Source organism: Rattus norvegicus, chromosome 15, assembly GCF_036323735.1.
Source record: "Rattus norvegicus strain BN/NHsdMcwi chromosome 15, GRCr8, whole genome shotgun sequence".
In the NCBI taxonomy this organism is placed as follows: Eukaryota; Metazoa; Chordata; class Mammalia; order Rodentia; family Muridae; genus Rattus; species Rattus norvegicus.
The window spans coordinates 40,716,508-40,739,382 of record NC_086033.1 but is presented as its reverse complement, the minus strand read 5'-3'; the positions used below and the strand labels follow the sequence as shown (position 1 = coordinate 40,739,382).

The 22,875-nt window shown below is 44.5% G+C and overlaps 1 protein-coding gene across 14 annotated transcripts in view; it reads right to left on the bottom strand.

Annotated features, from left to right (window-relative positions):
- Rnaseh2b (ribonuclease H2, subunit B) overlaps positions 1-22,131 on the bottom strand; it is a 53,575-nt gene extending 31,444 nt beyond the window's left edge. For 4 of the 14 annotated variants that reach the window (XM_063274419.1, XM_063274420.1, XM_063274417.1 and 1 more), the window contains exons 1-4: positions 22,054-22,125; positions 6,280-6,351; positions 4,207-4,314; positions 2,210-2,286 (exon numbers count right to left, since the gene is read on the bottom strand). In XM_063274419.1, coding sequence (XP_063130489.1) covers positions 2,210-2,286; positions 4,207-4,314; positions 6,280-6,351; positions 22,054-22,114 — 318 coding nt within the window. In that variant the 5' untranslated portion in view covers positions 22,115-22,125. Of the gene's footprint in view, positions 1-2,209; positions 2,287-4,206; positions 4,315-6,279; positions 6,352-10,578; positions 10,659-11,879; positions 12,156-22,053 lie in introns of those variants that run through there. The other 10 variants (XM_039093507.2, XM_008770765.4, XM_063274421.1 and 7 more) reach the window with 8 other exon arrangements.
- Between the last annotated feature and the right edge of the window lie 744 nt (positions 22,132-22,875).

The following is a 22,875-nucleotide window of genomic DNA, read 5'->3' as shown; positions in this document are numbered from 1 at the left end:
CGGATGCCCTGTCTGTCCAGGTCCCACTCTGCCTCTCTGCTTCTGAGACCAAACTCCTAGAGACAGACAGTGTGACTGATCGATTTTCCCTGCTTTTCAAGGTGAATCCTCTTATTTCTTTCACAGTGCACATGAGAACTTGCTATACTTTTCCATTAGGCTCTAAGAGGCCAGAAGTGCCTGACTGAAGTGCTCTCCCATCTAACCCAGACACCCCAGAGTTACAGTCTTTAGGTTTCTACTTGAAGGCTTTGTTTCTTATGATAAACCAGTATTTTTATACTTAGCTGCTTTAAATAATACTGACACGGATGGCACTATAGTCTCGACAGAAGTTTTATTACTGCTATTATATTCCTATTTTCTTTGCCACATGTCCACAAAAGAGCAAACCAAGAAATTTGTTTTAAATATAAAGTTAATAAGAGTTGGTATGAAAGGCTGTGCAACAAGTCAAATCCAAAAGTGGGAACAACATTTTAATAACTAAATTAGATATGGCCCCGTGTAAATGTAGGGAAGAAACACTAGACACCCATGTGTTACACACCCAGGACTTAAAAAGAAAAGGCACAGAGGCACAGGAGAGCATTCATTCGGCTTCACTCGGTCTCTGCCACCCTGAATTTAGCAGCTCCCAGAAGGCCAGGCTGAGGAGCACCAAACCCGGGTCTTGCTCTTAACAGGAGATGGGGAGGCAGTGCCGTGTGGTGAGCAACAGGTGCTTGTCTCCCTGTCAGCTTCCCCTGGAGAACATCACCCTCGAGAACCAGCTGGAGTTTTCAAACTCATCCTCCCACGGCCTCCTGGCAACAGTCAGAAGCGTCCCTGTGGCTCAAAGGCATGCGTCTTAACTGACTACCGTGTGTGGACCCCAATATACTGGCCGCCATGGCAGCTCTCAGATAAGAGGAAAGTGGGAGAACAGGGGAGAGAAGAAAGTGTTCAGAAAAAAATAGGAATAAGAGCTTGGGGTGAGTTTTGTGATTTTCAGTACTTATAACAACTTAATATAAAATTAGTCTATAAAATAAAGTTTTAAGAATTTGGTTTAAACACCAAATAAAATGAAGCAGAATCATTTACTCTATATGCAGACATGAGAGTTCAAGAAACAGACTGTTCTATCTAAGCAGTTCAACAATACTCACTGATGCTGACTGACAGACACTTGAGTGTCCCCAGTCCTCCATAAAGAAGTCCCCAAGCTCAAATCTATACTCATAACAATTCTAGGGGCTGCCTGCTCTCCCACCACGCTGACATGGTGCTGGTAGCTGAAATGACGTTGAGCACGACCGGGGTCCTTAGCTGGAGTTACGGCAGTGACACTGAAGTGCCCCAGCTTACACCGTACTCTTACGGCTTTTAAATTGCCAGTGTCACTTAAGATATCCTTGCTTGGTGGGGCTAGAGAGACGGCTCAGAGGTCAAGAACATTTGTTGATCTTGCAGAGGATCTGGGTTCAGTTTCCAGAATGATGTGGGAGCTAACAGTTGCCTGTAGCTCCAGTTCCCAGGACAGTGATGCTGTCCTCTGGCATCCATGGGTACCAGGCACACATACACATAAAAGATGTCTACCTAACATACACACAAACAAACAAAAACAAAAACAAACAACCAAACAAGTAAAAAACCCGCATCTTCGCTCAAGTAGTAAAAGCAGTGACTTTTCCTTAAATCTGGATCCTGAATGCGTCTTCGCCGCTCTGTGTGAAGGAAGTGCACTTACCCGGATTCTGCGGCTATACCACCTTGAGGCACAGATATCGTTGAGGAAAGCCCTAGACTGAGCCCTGAGAGAAAGGAGTGCCTTTGCTCTGGGTCCTCAAGTCCCAAAATCACACACATAAGTTCCCCATTAGTCAGTGTTCCCTAGGCAGAACTCAGTTTACCTATTTCTCAGACACTTACCTAAGAAGGTAAATCTTTCCTTCCCAGCTGAATTCTTAACATTTTCATAACTAAGCACTTAGTGATTTCATTGCTACGCTTGGCTACCACTTTGGTACAAAGTGGAAAGCTAGGCCACTGAGGTCACAGTAACCTGATAACCATCAAGGTGCTGCTTATTGGGAGAGGGGAGGGTACCCTGACCCTCACTGGTACATGTGGGGCACCCATTCTAATGACCGAAGTGCACCTTGAAGAAGAGAAGCGGTGTCTTCTGCACCTCCTCTTCAAATGACCCGTGTGGGAAGCTCACCTCTTTGCCAGCCTTTATGAGATAGTGAAGGAGCAGAAATAAAGGGTCCATGGGTGTGGCAAAGTGGAGAAGGCCTCCTGCAGAAGAAAAGGAACAAAGAGAGGTGGGTGCCTTACAAGGACCACTAGGTCATCTCACCCCTCAGGTGAGTTGTATGTGAAACCCCACATTCAGACATTCTTCTTGTATTTGCCTGTGACACATCTGCCCCCGGGGCAGCACGTGTAGCAGCTTGTCCTCTCCATCAGCAAACTCAGGTGTCAAGAAATACCGCCTTGGTTTAAATGCTCTCACGACCTATGGTTAGACTGCCTTCAGCCTAGACTCACCATGAGCTTTTACTTTAAACGGCTTCGAATCCCCGAGTGACTTGTGAGCTAAAGTGACTTTTCATTTCAACGTTGGAATCATTTTCTACAGGACTCACTGGAGAGGGTAGAAGTGTGGGGGAGCACATGTCGGGACACTGAGAACTGTGAGTCAGAGAGCTCAGGAGGCCATGTCACCTGGTCTATAAAACTATAGACCCACTACCTCCTGTGCACGAGGGTGAAGCCCTGGGAAAGCCCAGGATGCTCTGCGGCTTCTACTGTGGCTTGTGCTTGTGGACTGAGGGTGATGAGCAAGGCTCCCTGGGTAGTCCCCATCCCTGATGACGCCCTGCCCTCCAGACAGAACTCTGCCTCTTCCTCTCTCAGCCCCAGGGCCCTCTTTTCCACATTTGAGGAAAAGTGTGGTCATTAATGCAGCTCTAAGCAGTTCTTTGCCTCTCCCCAACCTTTTAATTTTGGTTTCAGGAAAGACATGCACTTATCTTTAAAATCTAACAAAGCAACCTATCTACACACGTAAGAAATACTAACCTAAATTGTGTCGATGTGTAGTAGGAAATAATCAATGTTATGATGCCACTTGACTACTCTGAAAAGCAGTCGGCCAACAACCTATCGGACACTCCGAGCTCATTTTATGTGACACTTCCATGATCTGCGGGAAATGGGCCCAGTTTCTGATCTGGATGACAACCTCCTGGTAGCCAGGACTAACAAAATGAAATCAAACTGTTCTCCGTCCAGGCTCCATCATGGCCTCCCTACGTTTTCTAGCCTCCATCTGACGCTCTGCTACTATCAGCCAAGGCCAGCTAAGCGGGCCAGGCCAGAAGCTGGAGCTCTCAGTACTACCTCAGAGTAGGCACAGCTACAACAACGGACAGGGACAGTGTACTTCCCACCTCCAGAGCTATGTAGAAACTACATTTCATTTCCAAAAAGAAATTAGGTTCATTCCTTATTTTTATTTATGTATGTGTGTGTATCTGCATGTACACTTGAATACAGTGACCCACAGAAGTCTAAGAGGGTAGCATTAGATCTCCTGGAGGGAGGGGGGGTACCATGGGGGTCTTCCCCCCTTCATTGTCTTTCTCTCTCTCCCTCCCTTGCTCCCCACCCCCACCCCCTGGTCAGCTCTTGGCCATGAATCAAGTGGTTTTCCCACATGGTACCACCATGAATTCATAACACGGAATGAACTAGCACAAGAAACTGCAGACTGAAACCTCCAAACTGAACCACAGAGCAACTTCTCCTCTGAAGAGTGGATAGTCTAGGGTGGGCAATGGTGGCAGGAAAAGCAGAGGAACCTTCTGTTTAAAAAGTTGTTACATTCTAGCATGTTTTAGATTGTATCAGTTGCTAGAGGAAATGTTAAAAATTCCTCTAAAGGAACCGTCTCCGATCAACCCAGCCTGCACTCCAGGGCACACGCCATCTCCATCCTGCAGAGTGTCGGTGTTGGTGTTTTAGGAGATAAGTCAGAACTGTCCATTTAACACGTGACAACCTGACTCCGCTTCACTCGATCCAAACCCTTTCCGATACCCGCAAGGGTCCCCACTTACACGCTCCACAGCAGAAGGATAGACCCGCAGACCCACATGAGATGAGAAGTGTGTGTTTAGCTGATGGTGGGAAAACATAAAATTTGTCACTTACCTGATTGAACTGACTGATTTATAAACCAAGAATGGTGTTTTTCCTTGAAAACTTTTATTTCAAACAGCTTCTGTAGACACGCATCAATTAAGTAAGTGGCTCCTTCCCCTGTAACACAGGTGGATTTAGTACTCGTCACTTTTCACAGACACACAAACAGACATAAACACACACAGACACGCACAGCAAAAGTCTGTCAACAGTTCGGAGGAACGTTCCCAACCGGAAGCTTAACATGCGGAGTCACGCCTTATGCTAGCAGACGCCGAGGCAAGCTGATGGGTATTAGGCATAGACATTGAGTTTAGCTCCATAATCCTCACTGAACTGAAACTACCAAAGTGAAATGCACACGTCTCCTAAAGGTTCACGCAGATGTGTGAGCTAGTGTCTGGGTCTGTCCCTATGCCAGCACATAGCTCCCTATACACAGGAGCAAAGACTGGGAACAAACCCTCAGATGCCACCGGCCACTCTACTGAGAAAGGGAAGGACACTCTTCAAGCTTAGTCAACCGGATATGATTATCCATTCTATTCCTTTAAAACTGGGGCAGGGAGGGGAGAGCTAGGGTCAGCTCAGTTAGAGGTAGAGCACTTGCCCAACATGCGCCAGGTCTGGGATTCAATCCTCAGCAAATCAGATGTGTAGGAAGAGGAGGGGTGAAGCCTGTGCATACCTGAGGTTTTCCCTCAACTCAGGGCCTGTGTGGTGGGGGAAGGTGGACAGAAGGTATGCATAGATGTCTTACCCCTCAACCCATGACATCACTTTCTGAGCAATCTCTCGAATCTCTGGCATCACATGCTGAGTGGGACACGGAGAAGTTAGTTACGTAACCCTTAGTTAAGCCTCCGTGCTTATCTGTATATGGAGCAATACTGAGTCCACCTCAGGTGTTTTGTGAGGACTGAAAAAAATGAAAATAGCTGTACGTTTATGCAATATGTAGGACACAGCCAGTGTTCAGCCCAGCCCTTATTTAACAGCCATGAAAGTAAAACACGCGTGCCCGTGTCTGTGCCCATCTAGATGGAATCTGAATGCAGAGAAAGCAGCGTCTCTGGCTAAAGGCTTTAGAACAGGGTCGCCTAGAGCTTCTCCCAGATCCCTCCTCCCTGCTCTGGCTGTCCCAGTCCTGTGGCTCAACAGGCATATTCAATTTCACTTTGAGGAAAGATACTAGGGGAAGGGGCAGGCTGTTTGATTTTGTTCTGTTCTGTTTCACTTTCTCTGCTTTACACTTCTTTCCAACAAAACACTGCCTCGTTCTCTGTGCAGCTACACAGTCAGTCGCCAGTGACTTAGAGGCATCAGGGGGATACTCAGATCCTTAAAAGTCAACAGAAGGGTCCCCAGCTCCGAAAAAAAGAAAAAAGAAAAAGGAAAAAAAAAAAAAGTCAACAGAAGGAAACTCTTGTGTCACCACGTGGCTGAGTGCACTGTAATACTTGAAATTAGACAATAAAACTGAAAATGTGCGGAATATAAAATTAAAATGAACTTACCTACCAATAAGACATAAAGATTTCCAATATGCAATGATTTTAATAAAAGAAAAACCATTGTGTGTGTGTGTGTCTGTGTGTATGTGTGTGTGTGTGTGTTTGGTGGGAGGGGGTATCCTTTTTGGTCAGAGTGAAAGAACCGCCAAAAAGGGAGCAGCCAGAACCTGTCAAAGACAGTCTTCTGCACTTGCACTCTGGTTCTTCACTGCACACCACAACATGAGAACAGTAAACGCAGGCTAGTGTTGGGTGAGCGCTCCTAGAAAAGCTGGCATGAGAAAGCCAAGGAAAATCAATCCGTTCCCAGAAAGAACACAAACACGCTACTTTTCTATGTTGCTAGCATTTCTAATGACAGCATTCTGTGGATGGAAACTAGAAAAAAGATATTCTTCGCAGTGTTTATCATGGTTTATCTTGGAAAATTAATCAGCTTGGATTTTCACTGCAGGATGCCGTCTTAAGTTAGTTCAAGAGGACTCCCAGGCAGGCAAGCACTGCAGTCTGCACAGGGCAGAAACACTCAAAGTCGGATGAGAGAGGACGGAGGCGGAGCAAGACCCACCTGAGTGCGGGTTGACCAGCTTTACAAACAGGAGGCCGCTCTTCGACTTCCTCGAGGCATCTTTTAAATATTCTGAAAGGAAACGGTGAGTGGGAAATTTAAAGGCGCTTTCTCTGCTGCGCCCTCACTTTATCCCGTTTTCCATTGTTCCACTCATTCAATTTCTTTCTAAAAATTTCGCATTTATGAGCCGTGTGATCCTCGGAAAATAACTATTCTCAGTGTAAGCTACGGTGAATAGGAGGAGGTTTAACTTACCTCCAGGGGAAGGGAGGAGGGGCGTGCCCTAGAGTCAGATGTCCTAAGCTTTGTCACCTTGGCCAGCACTCCTCTCTCCAGTCTTAATCTCTTTTTAGAAGACGCTGATGGCAGTATTTTTTTTTTAAACTTAAGCTAAGTAGTCAAAGGCACTCACCATAATCGAACAGAAATACAAAATAAATCCTAAATATTATTATGAAGGCCATTTTAAAAACACCAGTTACTAGACCTCTCTAGGTTTCATTTCTTTTTTTTTTTTCCTGGTAAACATAATTTTGATTTATTTAAATCATTATAACACAAAGGCACATAAACCAAAATCAGGGAATGAAATGCAAACTACTATGAAGCTCTTAAGTATGCATCCTCACCTTCTACCAGAAGGATTAGAATTGGGCAAACATTTTTGTTTGCTTTTTGATGACACTGGAGGAATCCAGGGCACCTGAGTCTATGAGAGGCCCGGACTGCATGCTCCCCACTTTCACATGATCAGAAGGCTCATTGTACAAGTTCAGCTTCCAGCCTGACTGTCATGGAGTATGAGGAGATTATCTTCTTTTTTTTTTTCTCCATCTTTATTAACTTGGGTACTTCTTATTTACATTTCAATTGTTATTCCCTTTCCTGGTTTCCCAGCCAACATCTCCCTAACCCCTCTCTCTCCCCTTCTATATGGGTGTTCCCCTCCCTAGGTTTCATTTCTGACACCAATTAATCACATCCCTTGTCATTTTCTCGGTGGTGTTGTCATTTAAAAAGGAACTATCTTATGAACAGCCTTTCTATTTTAGCTCTATGTTTATAACTATCTCCTCCACATTAAGTGTAGAGAATCTTCGTATAACCCTATTTCTCATTGTTTGTATCTTTTGTGTCATATTTTAGAAAGCCTTCCTGAAAACTATGTGCTTTTCTTATATTTTCTGTGGATACGTTAAATTTATATTTAGGCAATTCAGAATATACCCTGGCTTAAGATACTGTTAATAAATCTAACTAATTTTCAGTGGGCTGTCATCTGTGTCAAAGCCCACAGAGTGGAAATCTTCACAGTCCCCACTTAACTACACTGGACTGTCTGTAGGCATTCTACTGTGATCCACTAATCTGTCTGTCACAGTGTCAGACCTCAGGACTTTAATTATAATGGATTCACCTTATTCTGTAGAAAGCAAGTTCCTGCACTGTTTCCTCTACAGTATGTGACTATCAAAGTTTTAATCACCTAGATTAAGATACGAAAACCTAGATGAATGACACCTCAATAGACTGAGCGCACAGTCAAAACTCAACACAGACAGCAAAGAAAGGAGGGACTCTAGGCAGCCAAGGGACACACCCACCTACACAAGAGCACCCCAGGAAGGTGGTCAAGGGACACATCCCACCTACATAAGAGCACCCCAGGAAGGTGGTTAAGGACACACCCACCTACACAAGAGCACCCCAGGAAGCTGGTCAAGGGACACATCCCACCTACACAAGAGCACCCCAGGAAGGTGGTCAAGGGACACATCCCACCTACACAAGAGCACCCCAGGAAGCTGGTCAAGGGACACATCCCACCTACAAAAGGACACCCCAGGAAGGTGGTCAAGGCACAAGCCCATCTACATAAGACACCCAGAGAGGTCTTGGTGAGGAACTTATTCTCTTTGCCCTGCCCAGTCCATACACACACAGGCATTGCAAGCAGGTTCAAACATTGGCTTAGCCAGAAACAGAACACAATGGCTTCTTGAGCTAACAGTAGTGGGCTTGCTGCTCTGGCTTACTTCCTTGAGTGGGTTTCTGGGCCCTGCGGCAATGGATCGAGGGGAAGCCTAGCTGAGTTGGAGCTGACGTGATAGAGCAGAGAGCTCCAAAGACAGGAAGGTGATGGAGTCCACATCCAAGAAGGCTGATAACAATCTGATCCATGTGTGTGCAGCAGGGCCTCTCTGAGTATTCATTGGGAAACTGCACTTCATTTTCACATGCACAGGAGACACTCTCCATGGAAAGCAGAGATCTTAATTCACACTCATTTCCTCTATTCTTCATGATGCCAAGACATTAAATGGTAGAACATTCAGCAGGTTCTTGGAAGGAAGCAATGACTACTCATGAGTGACCGCTGCTAAGATCTTGTCACACTAATTAAAAAGCAACAGGTAAAGACCCAACTAACTCAGTTTGCCAAATGACTTATTTTTGAAGTCCAAAAATACGTAAGAATACAAAAAATATTTATCACTGCAAAAGGTAAATTCACGTCTGGCACTTAATCAAATATGACTAGCTATCCAAAGATATGGACAAGTATGGTCCATGATGAGAGGTGGGGAAAAGGCTGCAAAAGAGATTTATATTATAGGGAACCAAAGGAAAACGGGATAGAAACATATCTCATGCACAAAATGCTAAAGGGACAGAAGACTTTGAAATGATCTAAATTGGAATGCTCAAGAAGAAAAGCCCAACAGAAAGAATAGCAGAAGATAAATGAACTTGAAGATTTGGTAACAATAAATGCTCCAAACGCATACAATCAAACAAACAAAGAAACCCATCTATGAGTCAGCTTCAAATCTCCTACTATGTGTGTGACAGAAGCTTTCAAAAGAGGGAAATAAGGTGACAAACGTATCTGTCTGAAAAAGCACATGAGAAGTGTTTCCAATTTGAGGAAAACTATAAATTTACACATCCAGGAAACTCAGTGACCCCAAAGCACACAAGGGAAAAACAAACAAACAAACAAACCAAAAACCTAAAAACAATAGTTCAAAGCCAATAATAAAAAGAAAAATCTTAAAAGTAGCCCAGGGAGGTGGTGGTGGTGGTGGTGGTCGTTGTGGTGGTGGTGGTGGTGGTGGTGTGTGTGTGTGTGTAAGTGTGCACATGCTTGTGCAAGGCCAAGGATGACAGTCGTTGTGGTGGTGGTGGTGGTGGGTGTGTGTGTGTGTGTAAGTGTGCACATGCTTGTGCAAGGCCAAGGATGACAGCTAAGCATATGAAAACAACACAAGTGTGTGTGTGTGTGTGTAAGTGTGCACATGCTTGTGCAAGGCCAAGGATGACAGCTAAGCATATGAAAACAACACAAGCCAGAAGACAATCCAGAGACATCCATAGAGTAAACCACCATAACTATAAAGAAACTACCTTTAGAAAAGGAGGGTGGGAAATGAAACTTCAGACCCACAAGAGCTGGAAAAACAAACAGGAATACACACACACACACACACACACACACACACACACACACACACCCCACAAGGAACGCTAAGGGAGATCCTTCTGGCAGAAGGATCATGAAACCAGATGCAGGAATCTAAAAAGGAGAATGAATGACTAATAAAGCGGAGTTGTTCTTACTCTCTTTAAGGATTGTTGACTGCTTAAGTTAAAGTAATTCAGAGTAGTGTTTACACATATGGACACAGAAAATGTATGACATCAGCTTGAGTCCAGAAGAGAGGTAAGGATAACATCTTGTGAGTTTCCTGGGCCCTTTGTGAAGTGATAAGGTTGACACAACCAATTAAATGTGTACAAGGAACCCTATGGCAGTCACTAAAATTATAAAACCCCAAGACTGTCACAAACAAGACCGAAAAGGAGATGAAACTGAACAGTAAAGAACGCTCCTTTAACTAAAAGGAAAGAGGGCGAACAGACACAAAGAACACGCATGATAAACGAGAAACAGCAGGACAGCAGATCCAACCCCAGCTACATCAGTAACCACATCCACATGGCAGTGGTCTGAACATCGAGGCGATAAGCAGAACTCAGACCGAAACCACACGTAGACAGAAAGAAGAATGGTAATAAAGAGAAGCAGATGCTAACAGACCTCACCGGGGAACTTTAAAAAAATCACTCTGTAACAACTGAAGGGTCACTTAACTAAGATGGCGTGACACTCCTAAATGCTTCCTCACCAAACCCAAGCTGCAGAACAGGCAAAGCACACACAGACAGGAACCTCTGGACACCTCACCCTGACAGGTACTAATCTGCCCCCAGCTCCCCGAGTCTGGTACATACAGAGAGTGGTGCAGGTTCAACCGTCAGAACTGGGTAAGAATCTTGCTGGCATGACACGTTCTAGACTGAAATGTAGCTAGAAAGTTTGGTCCTGTTAGAACTTCCTAAAATATCAAAGTTGCCCACCCGCTGTTTCCTGCCCAGCGAGGACGACTCACCTCCCTGTGTCTGAGGCACAGGAAAGCCTTCCCCACACAGCTTCCTCATGCCTCACCACAATGGCAGACCCTTCACTGGGGACTTGAATTATTTTGACTACTTATTTTTATCATGGAGAAAACAGTTTTGAGTGTTTTCTCTTCCAGCTTCCCCATTCCTCCAGAGTACCAAATAATTAAGCATTAAAACACCAGGTCAAATAAACAAAACCATTGCTAGAACCACTCGGAAAGCAACAGTGTTTTTATCTTTGCCACAAAGAACAGTGAGATGTGTAGTGGAGAGATCTCCAGGACATCTGCAGCTACAGAGCACAACCAGATAGTCAGGACGCCACGCCCACCATGCTGACATTCTCCGTGAACAAAGACCGGACACACCAAGATGTCTAGTTTGTGGGAAAGTGATATTTCCTCGAGCAACAACTCACTGCTGGACTGAATCAACACGAAATCAACTCCAAATGGGCTAGAATGTTTGAATGTGAAATTACCATTAGCAAATACCTGTGATTTGGTCTGATCAAAGACTTTCTGGGATCTAATTCCAAAAGTGCAGGCAACAAAGGCCAAGATAACAGGTGGGATTACGTCACACAAAAGCTTCCCCACAGCAATCAGAGAACGATCAAAAGAAGAGAAGAGCAGTCCTGGGAGAGGTTAATTGCTGTGTTCCCCAAAGAACTTAGATGCTGATATAAAAATGAAGTTTTTTTATATACTGTAGAGGTTTCAAAAATAAATATATTTCCTCTAAACTTGAAAAAAAAATCAGGCAATGATGTTTTGGCTGACCAAAGATCCTAACAAGAAATTCACAATGACAAATGCCACCAGGATCCAGCCTCTCTAGCTCCCTTTCCACGGCCCAGCTGGCCGTTCATAAACTTGTTGCTAGATCGCATGCAGGTACAGCAGGATGAACACCAGCCCTCCAGTCCTGAGCCCCCTTCTTCCTCAGCTGCTCTGTTCTGTTCATTTTATGCTGCTCTTCCCTGTGCTGGTGTGGGCTGGGAATACCACACAAACACAAAGCTTTTCCCCAGCACACCCGATCCCTGTCTACTTCTCCTCTTCTGCCTATCAGTCCCTCTGGTCCCTCACCGTTATCGTCTAGTCCCTGTTGGCTTGAGAAGGACCCACCTGCTGCAACCTGGCGGCCCAGGTACACAACTGCATTAGGCAAAGGAAATGACGAGCGTTCCATAAGTGGAGTAAACTTCCCTAGAAGCCGTAAGCACAGGTAAAATACATTTTAATGATATATGTTATGTACCCAAAAGACTTTCAAGGCACCACACACATAAGAAATATGCTGCCACAACATTGTCTGTGGCTTTTTATCAGATGGAGACAGTTCCCTGTCCTTAAACTGCTGAGGACTTGCCTCAGGAAAGGGTGCTGGACTTTGTAAAATGCTCCTCCTGTGGCTGAAATGACGTTTGGTTTTTTTCACCCTATCAGAGGCTGAAATGACGTTTGGTTTTTTTTACCCTATCAGAGGCTGAAAGGACTGTTTGGTTTTTTTACCCTATCAGAGGCTGAAATGACATTTGGTTTTTACCCTATCAGCAGGGCATATTTCACAATTTGACTCAGTCTTTTTTTTTTCTGAATAAATTCTATTTGCTCATTCGTAAGTTCTCCTCCTGGATTTATTTGCTAGTTGTTTAGGGTTTTGAATTCATGTGCATAAACTATGAACTGGCTTGCCCTACAGTGCCTCTGCCTGCTTTTCAGGGTAATACTCGCGGACTGAGCTGGGAAGTATGCCTTCTTTTCCTAGTTTTAAAACGTCTTCCCAGGATCCATCTTATTTTTCAGTGTCTAATAGAATTCTCCAGTGGAGCTATCAGGAACTGAGCTTTTTCTGTGGAAAATGGGCTACTAATTTAATGTTTTCACTGTGGTCTCTTCAGATCTTTCTTGGGATCTGATTTTGTAATGTTTCTCCAGGAATCTATCAGTCTCATCTACAATACCCATGTCAGCCCTATAATCCCTTCCCATTTCTGTAGGGTCAGTAGCAATGTTCCCTCTTTCATTGCTGACTTAGTTTCCTTTCCCTCCCTGGGTCAGTTTGGCTAACGATCTGTTAACTGTTCTCCATCTTTCAAAAGGAGCCAACTCCTGCCCTGCTAACGTTTCTGGTGCCTGGCTCTGTATTTCCCTCTTCCATGCCCACATTGACTTCCTCCCTTCTGCCTTGCTGTGCGGCTAGTGGTGGAAGGTGAGGTCCCTGGCCCCAAGGTCTTTCTATTTTATTAATTTCATAATGTACAGCTGTGTATCTTCCTGTCTAAGCACTGTCATGGGCATTTCGTAAGTCCATGTTTTATTTTCTTTCCTCAAAGTACTTTTTAGTTTCCCTCATGTTTTTTCCTTGGAGTCATTGGTTGTGAATGTTTAACTTCTGCATAGTTGTAAACCACCCATATTTCCTTCTGTAACTGACTTCCATTTTCACTTCACTGTTCTTACAGAATGTATTTGGTATATTTTTGATCATATGAAATGTTTGTTTTATGACCTGTTAGGTAGAAATGACTTACAGTGCTGGCTAGGTCTTGTTTGGGGGTAGCTGGGAGATCCTCTTGTCCGGTCCCTTATAAACTCACATCTGTGTGCTCTTTTATAAATCTACTTCTACTCTGTAAGGTTTCACCATTTTGCTTTTACTATTCAGATGGTTTGCTTTAATTCTCAGAATAAATTCCTAAGTTCTGATTAAAACTTTGGTAGAATAAACTCAGACTCTTCTGGGGCAGGCTCATTAACTGCTTGGCTCACCCTCAGGACATATTTCCTATTAATGCACATCTTGTGTTTTTAAAATAACTCAACATTATGTTAGATAAAATATAATAAATGTGGCAATTCTGGAAATTAGCTTGTCCTTCCCTAACTCCTAGGAACTATTGCTGGTTTTAAGTCACCTTGGTGACTTTCCTGGACTAATTCTGTCAAGTCTATATTCTCTGCAGCCAGTTAAGGTGGGTCTGTCCAGCTACCTCAGTGACTAACACTGAGTTCCACTAAGTCTTTGCTAAGGGGCTCTGTGTGTATTGGGGCAAGTCTTCATTTTATTTGTTTTCTCAGGGCGTCAGTCAGTCAGAGATGAGAGACAGGGGTCTTCTCAGGCTTTTCCTGGGCTTACACGGTCTTAAATATGTGTATAGCCTTCTCATTTCCTATGAGTAAATCAGAGTTCCCCAGAGTCCCATGTGGACACCTAGTTCTCTACATGTTCCCTATAAGGTTTAGACAAAAACAGACTCTCTCTCTCTCTCTCTCTCTCTCTCTCTCTCTCTCTCTCTCTCTCTCTCTCTCTGTGTGTGTGTGTGTGTGTGTGTGTGTGTGTATGTGTGTGTATGAAATTAAACGTCACAATTTCCAGAGAGCTAAGTGGCATAATATTTAGCCTTTCTAGAAAAGGTTAAGTCAGAGCCAGTGTGTCTTGCTGGAGCGTGTAAAACGGAAGATAATGTAGAGTTTCTTGCACACAAACACTCAGTAAATCTCGTGTGCATCCTTCAGGTTTAGAAGGGGCTCAGTAAGAAACAGCAAGAGCAAATCTTCATACTTATGTCAAACTTCGCTTTGCTAGCAATTCTCCCCCTGTGAAACACCTCCCACCATGATTAGGAAGAGCAGGCATTCTACACAGCTCTACTTCTGGGCAGAGAGTTACGGTGCCAGAGAAAGGTGGGTCACACTACAAGGCAGGAAACAGATACTGCAGGGCAATGTTTTAAGCTGGGACTTAAGTTCTCTCCATAAGCAAAAAAATTAAAAACCCACAAACTGCAGCTTGTTTCTTCAATAAGTGTCAAGTGGTCTGTCCCCCTCTTGACTTGTCACGCCAAGCCAGCCAGTAGATTTAATACCAGGGAGCAGCAGAGGAAAGGAAGGAGGATCCAGGGTAGCCAGAAAGAAATAAGTCAAGATCAAACAATACCTGGAAAGATTGCAGCAGTCTGTTGTGATGTAAGAAACATCTAAAAACATATAGAGTCAAGTTTCATTGATGGTAAGAAAACAAGTCTTTCTATTAGAATTATATTCTCATCTACAGAAACGCTAAGTTATCTGAGACACTTGAAGAGTACATGGTAGGCATCAATGCAGATGCTAACACAGGGGATGCAAGACAAACCAGTGTTATGTTCGAGGTTGCAGCTTTCAAGACACTAACTTAAAAAATAACTATATGCTTTTCTTCCCAAGATGTCAGGACAACCATCAGCAAGATCTACCTCGTGTTTCTGGCTCTGAAGCTGCTTCTTCACAGGCTAATGAAGAAAAAAAGGTGTGCACCAGGAAAATGCTTCCCACTGATGGGTTTCTCTGAATACAACATTCCTCTTAAGCTTTAGAGACAAAAGGAAAACCAGCCTCCACCAAGACCATAGCAAACCAAGGCTGTGACTTTTCAGGGCTATCCCCATCAGCAGCAACGTTTCTAGGATTGGTTGGTCAGGGAAGAGGAAGCTGGTAAGGAATTCAGGTCCACAGTTGGCTCAGAGCCATCAAGACCAGCAGCATATACAGAAGGAGCTTGAGATATATGGGACTCAGGACAGTTCTGGAGGAGAAGACCGGGCAGATCTGACTAAGGTACCTAATACAACATAGGGCTGGTTATCAAAGAGAGCAGAAGGAATCCTCCCACATCTGCCACCTCTCTTGTGAAGCTGCAATGTCACCATACAGGCAGAAGAATGGCCTTGGGCAAAGCAAAGGCCCTGGAAAAGAGCTTGAGGGAGGTGACAGTCTGTGCCACCGAAATCCTACTATTTGTTGACTAGCTGATTTGACTTTTGAGTCTTAGTTTCTCTATATGTAAGGCAGTGGTAATAAAGCCTTATTTAAACTGCTGCCTAAGGTCACTGTGAAGGTCAAATACACTAACATGTGTAAAGGTATGTTGTAAAGTTACAAGTTAAAGGAGATCACAAGGTTTTCTAAATATGATATAATCCTTGAGAAGATGAAGGTGAATTGAAATTAGTTCTTTGTGTCCACACACTCTGCATAGAAAAGAAATATCCAGGTAGAAAACCCTGCACATGTTTGAGTGCATGGGTTTGCTTCCTTGTCAGTATTCTCTACGCAGTACACTATGACATGAAGTTACATACCCTTTATACTTCCTTGTGTGCTATAAATAATCAAGAGATGACTTAAAGTATATAGGTGGATTGTATAGGTTAGGCAATGCATAGATAAAGGATTTGAGTTTGGTGTCTATAGGGCTTCCTGAACCAACGCTCTCCTCCTCACCCTGAAAGAGAACTCTGACTTACTACCACAATCCTATTCTCCATTCAACAAAAAGCTATGGCGTCCTTGCAGGAACCAGAAAGACTACCTCTAACAGACACTTCAAAGCAGGACAGGCCACATGGGGAGTTGGGGTATCAAGGCTTCTGGTGCCGGTGTGATAGTGGCTTCTTCTGGAGCCATCTCTAAAAGCACCCTTCCTTCTAGGAGAGCCCCACCCACTTAAGTCCACCTCTCCATCTTGGACCAGAGCAGCTGCCTCCTTGCTGCTGCTATGGGTGGTAAGTGGGGTCACAGAGACGAAAAAAGAACAAGATGGTGGTTCCTGCTGCTCCACTTCAGGAAGCAGGAAGGGGTGGACTTGGTTGAAGATGTTATTAATGCTCAGAGAAGCAGAAAGCCAAGGCTACCTGTTGCTATAACAACCAAGTGCCACCCTTCCTCACGTGCTCCATTCAGTTGCCCTGCCACAACACATGGATGGTCCCACCTAAGAAAATATGAAGCTGCCAGGAGTCCCCAGAGAAGGTCAGGTCAAATGCTGCAGCCACAGCAGAAAACAGATTTTCATACCAGGCAGACTTGGACCATTCTGACTAACATCCTATTCATGCCAAGAGCGCAGAGGGAAGTAAGTGTGCAGGGGGCTGACCTCAAACATTCAACATGTTTTGATGTCTCTCAAATATCACCTCTGAGATGTCTGTTCATCACACCCATCGCAGTTCTGTGAACTTTCTCCTTCAGTTCTGTGAACTTACACCTTTTTCGTAGAGATCTGATTTTCGATCTATCCATTTTAGAGATAATCCGCCCCAAAGACGTACGGTCTTCTTTCTGGATGAAACACTCTTTGTTTGTTATAATACAAATCATGCCTCCTCATCACCAAAGTATAACTTGTAAAAGTATTAGCTTTGTTCATCTCATTGTACCACCGCAACGAAATGCTGAGCTAGCTTTCAGCTCTTGGGTGAAACAACGGGGCTTTCTCTGTTCTCACACAACCCCAGTGGCCCTGAGTCTTAGTGTGACTACAAATATGGAGAAAGTGTAAAGAATGAAGTAAAGACAAACAGGAGAAGAAGAAAACGCCATTCACTTTGTGATCTATACAACTAAAAAGCACTGGAAAGAGATCTCCAAATAGTTTCTGGGTGACAGAGTCATGGGCAATGCATTGTTGTCTTATTTTCCTTTGTGACGCTAAAATGTCTGTACTAGCTATATGCTGTTATTCTTACTTTTTAGTTATTTTTTAAAACAGAAAGGTTGTAATTGAGAGTTAAGGATAAAAATTGAGATTAAGGAGCTAAAACAACAAAGTCAAGTTTAAAATCAATGAAGTAGCCAGACATGGTGGAGCACCAGAGGAACAGCAACACAAGAACTGCCGTGAGTTCCAGGCCAGCCTGGGCTACAGTGTGAGACGTTGTCTACTGACTCCCCTACAAAAAGAAAATAAATAAATAAAAAAATAAAATAAAAAAGTGGGGAACCCCAGAGAATCTTAGCAAACCTAGGCCTTCATGAGAGTCTGCTCTGGTAGACACCAGGCAGCTACTTCATGGGAGGGACTGGGTTCCATGTAGCTCTGACTTCCTCACATGCCCATCTCTTTGGACTTCAGCACGAGGCATCTAATGGAGTCATAAAGGAAGCTCTAAACAACTTAAAGCACATGCTTCTGACCTTTAGAGATATCCTCGGAAGTGAGGCCAAGGTCACTGCTGACAAGCAAACAGCTACAGAGGGAGAACATGTCTGGATTCCCTGAAGCTCATGGATTGTTCAACACCTAGTTATTTATACAAAGCTGGTTATCACACGCGTAGCTGGTAGAAAAGGTGCCACTACTAGGAAAGGCCCAATGAGAAGGCTTCTGTGTCGAGGGTACCTTAAAGATGGGTTTCAAGAGTTTGCCAGGCAGAGAAAGTAGAGACAGGATTGCAGGCAGATAAAAAGCCACCAACACTCAGAGAAAGAAAAGTTGGGTTGGAGCACATAACTTGGCCTTGTGGGAAATAAAGACAAATCCTGAAGCCAGAGTAGACTGTGACACAAGAGCAAAGACAGTGTTAGGGAAAACAGCACGGGAAGAAATGGAACTAGGGTGTTCTTGAGTGAAAAACCTACTCAGTTTCTGGCCCTGCTAAAGGTGGACAGAGCGTGGGCATTAACACTAGCCCACCACTAACTAGCCTTCAAGTCTGGCACTGCTCTCCCACTGTGGAAATGAGGAAGACAGACTGTATGGAGGCAGAGATTTGACCAAGGACACAGAATTGACAAAGCACACGAACCACGAACACCTTCCAGGTGTCTTTCATTACAGCCAAGCTTCAGGCAACACTGACTGAGTAGTTGCCTAACATCCTTGATAAAGCTCTATGGTATGACAAATCTTGGCTGTGCTTAGGGTTGCTATTCAAATTTTAAGACCATAGCTTACTTTCTTTTATGATTTTTTTTTAAATTCTGCCCTGGGGGATAATCTGTGGGAACCATAAGTTGTTACTTGATTTTCCACGTCTCTTAAAACGATTACTAAGAGGATAAGATTACACCAACAAATTACCAACTGCCAACTGACTGATGCCACCCATGACTTCTGAACGTGCTCCTTAGTCAGAAGCAGATCCAGCAGCCATCTGAGAAAGGTCAGTGGGGTCCCATCAAGAAGTGCTGTATAAAGACAAAGCCAGGTTCATGTGGAAATGTTAAATGTGATCCATGCTTGGACAATCCAGAAACTGCCTGCAGGAAATGGTCAGTCTTCCAAGAAGCTGAGCTGACTTACTCAGAGGCCGTCTCAAGGCCACACATGGATTGGCTAGATTCTCTATTACCTGCCAAGGGAAGGGCAGCTTTCAACCTCTAGGCTTGTTTCTAAACACAAGCACACATGCACACAAAGGGAGAAAAACCCACTTCTACTTCTACCCTGAGTTCATGTGTCAACCCTTAGGTAAGAGGAAAAAGTGATTTGTTTCCTGGGTCCCTGACAAAGCCTCCCTTTACCCTGTATTGCACACTTTTCTTTCTTTCTTGCCTCCAACACTGAACAAAGATATGTTTCTTTGGTTTTTATAAAGCCTTTAGTCAGAAATAACACTAAAGTCCTTCCATCATTAAACAGGAAAATTAGCTCTCCTTTCTACATCTGATTTTTAAAAAATCTGTTAATGAGAACATAGTTCTAAAATGGATCCTTACAATAGTTTTAATTGTTTTGTTTTGTATTTAGATGTCATTTGTGGTTATCATGACACTCAAGCTAAAAAGTTACTGTACATGAATGGCCAGGAAGGCAGGCCTGGGAGCTCCCCAAAGGCTACCTGTCCTTTGGCCTCCAAAAGAACTGGCCATTACACCTGTGCTACCTGTGGAAATGACAAACAAGGAGGCCTCCTTTGGAACTTTGTGGTACCTAAAGGAAACACAACAGAACTGAGGAGGCTCTCAGGCCATTTTGATCTGGGGACTTCTCCACTCAGGGGTGGAAGGATGGGGTGGAGGTGGGGGTGGGTGGTGCTGATTGAGAATTTTTACTCGAGCTACATAGACCTATGTACAAGAATCCTACATGATTTTCACCCCCCCCCCAACCTCCTAGAACTCTAGGGTTTCTCAACCTGTAGATATTTCCTGGGAGGTGAATCCTGCTAAGTCCTCCCTAACAGCCATAGGCTGTCTCCTGCCTTCTCTATAGTCCGCTGATGTGCACCTGACTACCTCTCACATCTGACCCAGCTCAGAAGAACTGACAAGTGGGCAAAAGCTTGAAAACAACTATGAAGAATACGGTCTAACATTTACCCTCTTTTGGGCAGCAAAGAGGGATGGAACCTTATACCATGTTCCAAAAGTAACTGGTCTCAGAGTAACTAAACAGCAGTGTAGTGTTCCCAGGCTACATCAGAGAGGTATGATGCCCATCCCAGATGCAAAGAGGTATTCACCCTGCTGCAAGACCCCACCTTGTCTGTGAAAATGATGCCAGCACAGCCTACTCTCTCGTTCTTTCATTTGTGTAGGAGCTTCAACTTAGCAAAACAAAACTGAGGAACTAACTTTATGACATACGAGAGGCAACTTGAAGGTATATTAAATGTTGAGGGGGCATCACTACAAGGTTAACTGCCTGTGCCCTGAATGCGTACAACCCTCTGCTCACTTTCAGAACAGCAAACCCTCAAACAGGAAAACCTCAGGCAGACACCACAGCAGCGATCAAACGTGTCTGCACCCTTAGAGCCTGCAGGTGGCATTAAAGACCATCTGGAAGAACAGAAGACAGGAAGCTCAAGTTTTAACGGTTTCAGAAGCCTCAACCTAACGAGTGAATGTGTGAGAAATTACCTTGCCTGCAGGGTAGAAAAGGGGAGGACACTTGGCTTTGAACCAGAGGGCATTGCTTTTCACCGCCCCCCTCCCAGTAGATTTAGTATACCTATCACATTGAGGGATGCATTCAGTATTGAGTCTTTTCAGTTTTGTGTTTGATATGACTTTGACACACTTTAAGAATAAAATTGTCAATGACATGGCCAACAAAACAAAATGAATTTTGACAAACTACAGTGTAACTATGTAGTATCAACATATCTGATTACAAAAGAATGATTAAGGCTCCTACTATGAAAATCAAATAATGCTGATGTAACAGCAGGGTGAAAGGAGGCTCTTCCCTCCCTCAACTAAAATAAGGTGTTCAGCTAGCCTTCTGACCGATCGACAAAACCATGAACTCTAACTTAACCAAACACCTTCAGTGAGAGTATGGCTTAACTGGAACTCTTTATGGGCAGCTGGAGTCAGTATGAATCGGTATCAACCACTTCAGAAAACCATTTTGCAGTACTAAAGAAACAACAAGCACCCAAAAGCAGCTTCCACTCCAGGATACAGACACTCAGAAGAAACGAACGTCAATGTCCACCAACAGCCTCAAAAGAACACTCAAAAGAAGTGTAACTCCTAATAGCTGCAAACCAGAAACACCTAGAGTCACCCATCCTCAGGAGAGAAGTATTGATATGTGTACAACCAGAATCAACCAACCAAACCTTTGGTGCTGACCACGTGTTTGGATCTGGTAGCCATGATACTGAGGGAAGGAAGACAGATACAAAAGGCACAGAGGTTAAACAGGCAAAACTAACGTGATGGCAGAAAGGCCGGGCTTCTCTTCTTGATCAGCAGCATACCAGGTTCAGTTGGGTGAGCTACATTCCCGAAATCCATACACTTGACTGTGCTAACTCTTTACACAGGACAGAAGCTATGTATTCAAAATAAGTGTCAGGTTGTTACATCAAGATTATAAAAAAAGATGATTATACCCTGGTGAAGTCTATTTGCTGTAAAAATGCTCTGTATTTGCTAAGCTAAAACACAAAGTTAAAGTGACTAGGGTGTTTTCCTCTTTACCCATATTGTAACGTCACATGTATCATCTGTAAAATGAATGTTTCTGGCTTGCATTCCCTAACCTAAATTTATTTCACTTGCCCTCCTCATATGGCACCGGCTGTCCCATGCCGCCACATGCCCTCATAGCTGGTCACTATCTTCAGGGATACTAAATGACTTTGTTATGGAATTGCTTCAAACCACACTCAGCTAAACCCTATCCAGGCTCCCTTAAGCCTGGCCACCCAAGCCTTTCCAGAGCAGCAGAGCTGCTCAGCATGAGACTACTGGATCTCTGGTTTGGAGCCGGAAGGATTCTAGACGCTGAACTGCAGACACCTAGTAATTCCCAGGGGCAGCAGAGTCCCCAGAACCCCAACCCTCCGCAGGCCGAGTGGCCAGGCCCGCCCCAGGGAATCAGCGCAAACTCTCCCTTCGCTTCCGGGTTTGGAGTTTCCCGCGTGTTGTGACACGTGACCAGGATGCATTGCAAAGTGCGGGTCGCCGAATCCCCGCCCGCCAGGAACTCGCGGACCGGTGCTGGCCTGGGCAAAAGCCACAAGCCGCCGCCGCCGCCGCCGCCACGAGTGCACTCGGCCCACGCGCCGACCGCATTTACCTGGAAGTAGGAACACTAGCTGCCTAGCAGCCAAGTCCCCGCGGTCCCGACCTCCGGCCATGTCGCACGCCGCCGGAAGTGGCGCCGAGGGGCTGTTCAGTCCGGACCACCAGCCTGCCTCCGCTTCCGGGCCCGCCCGCTCGGCTTCCTCTTTGAAATCTGCGCGGGCCCCGGAGGCTGTGGAGGTTGAGGAGCTCCGCGGCTTTCTCACTCTCAGTCTGCCGATACTGCTCGTGGGTGTATTTCACACACTGAGATTCCCAGTGCATGCGAGCAGTCTTCAAAATGGGTTTGGGCCAATTTGATAGTTAAGGTAATTCTTTAAGATACAACGCAAAATATATTTATAACTTGGGGTTCAACATATGTACTTGTTATTTAGGATAAATATTTATTTTAGTAACAAGACTTAGTTTAGGATTTGACACAGGGTCCACCACCTAGCCAAGACTGACCTTCAAAATAAGACGCCCTGGCGGGCTTTGAATCCTGGATCAGAAACCTCCCAAGTGCTGGAATGTCATGTGCAAAAGTGGATATCTGGTTTTTGTCTCGTTGCCTAGGGCTCACTCAGGGACAATAGAAAAAGGAATTACGCCCTGACTAGGGAGATGAAGAGCAAATTCATCTCTCAAAGGCTCAGCTACCTATCAGAGATGGAAGCTTGTCCTAAACTTTCTGGGCAGAATATGCACTTGTGTTCATTGTTATCCAATCTAGTAGCATTTTGTAGAGGGAGCAATGGGAGACACATTTAACAAAAATAAGGTCTGAGTTATAGTATAAAGGTGGCTAAAGCTTTTAAGAAGTGGTAACGGCCCA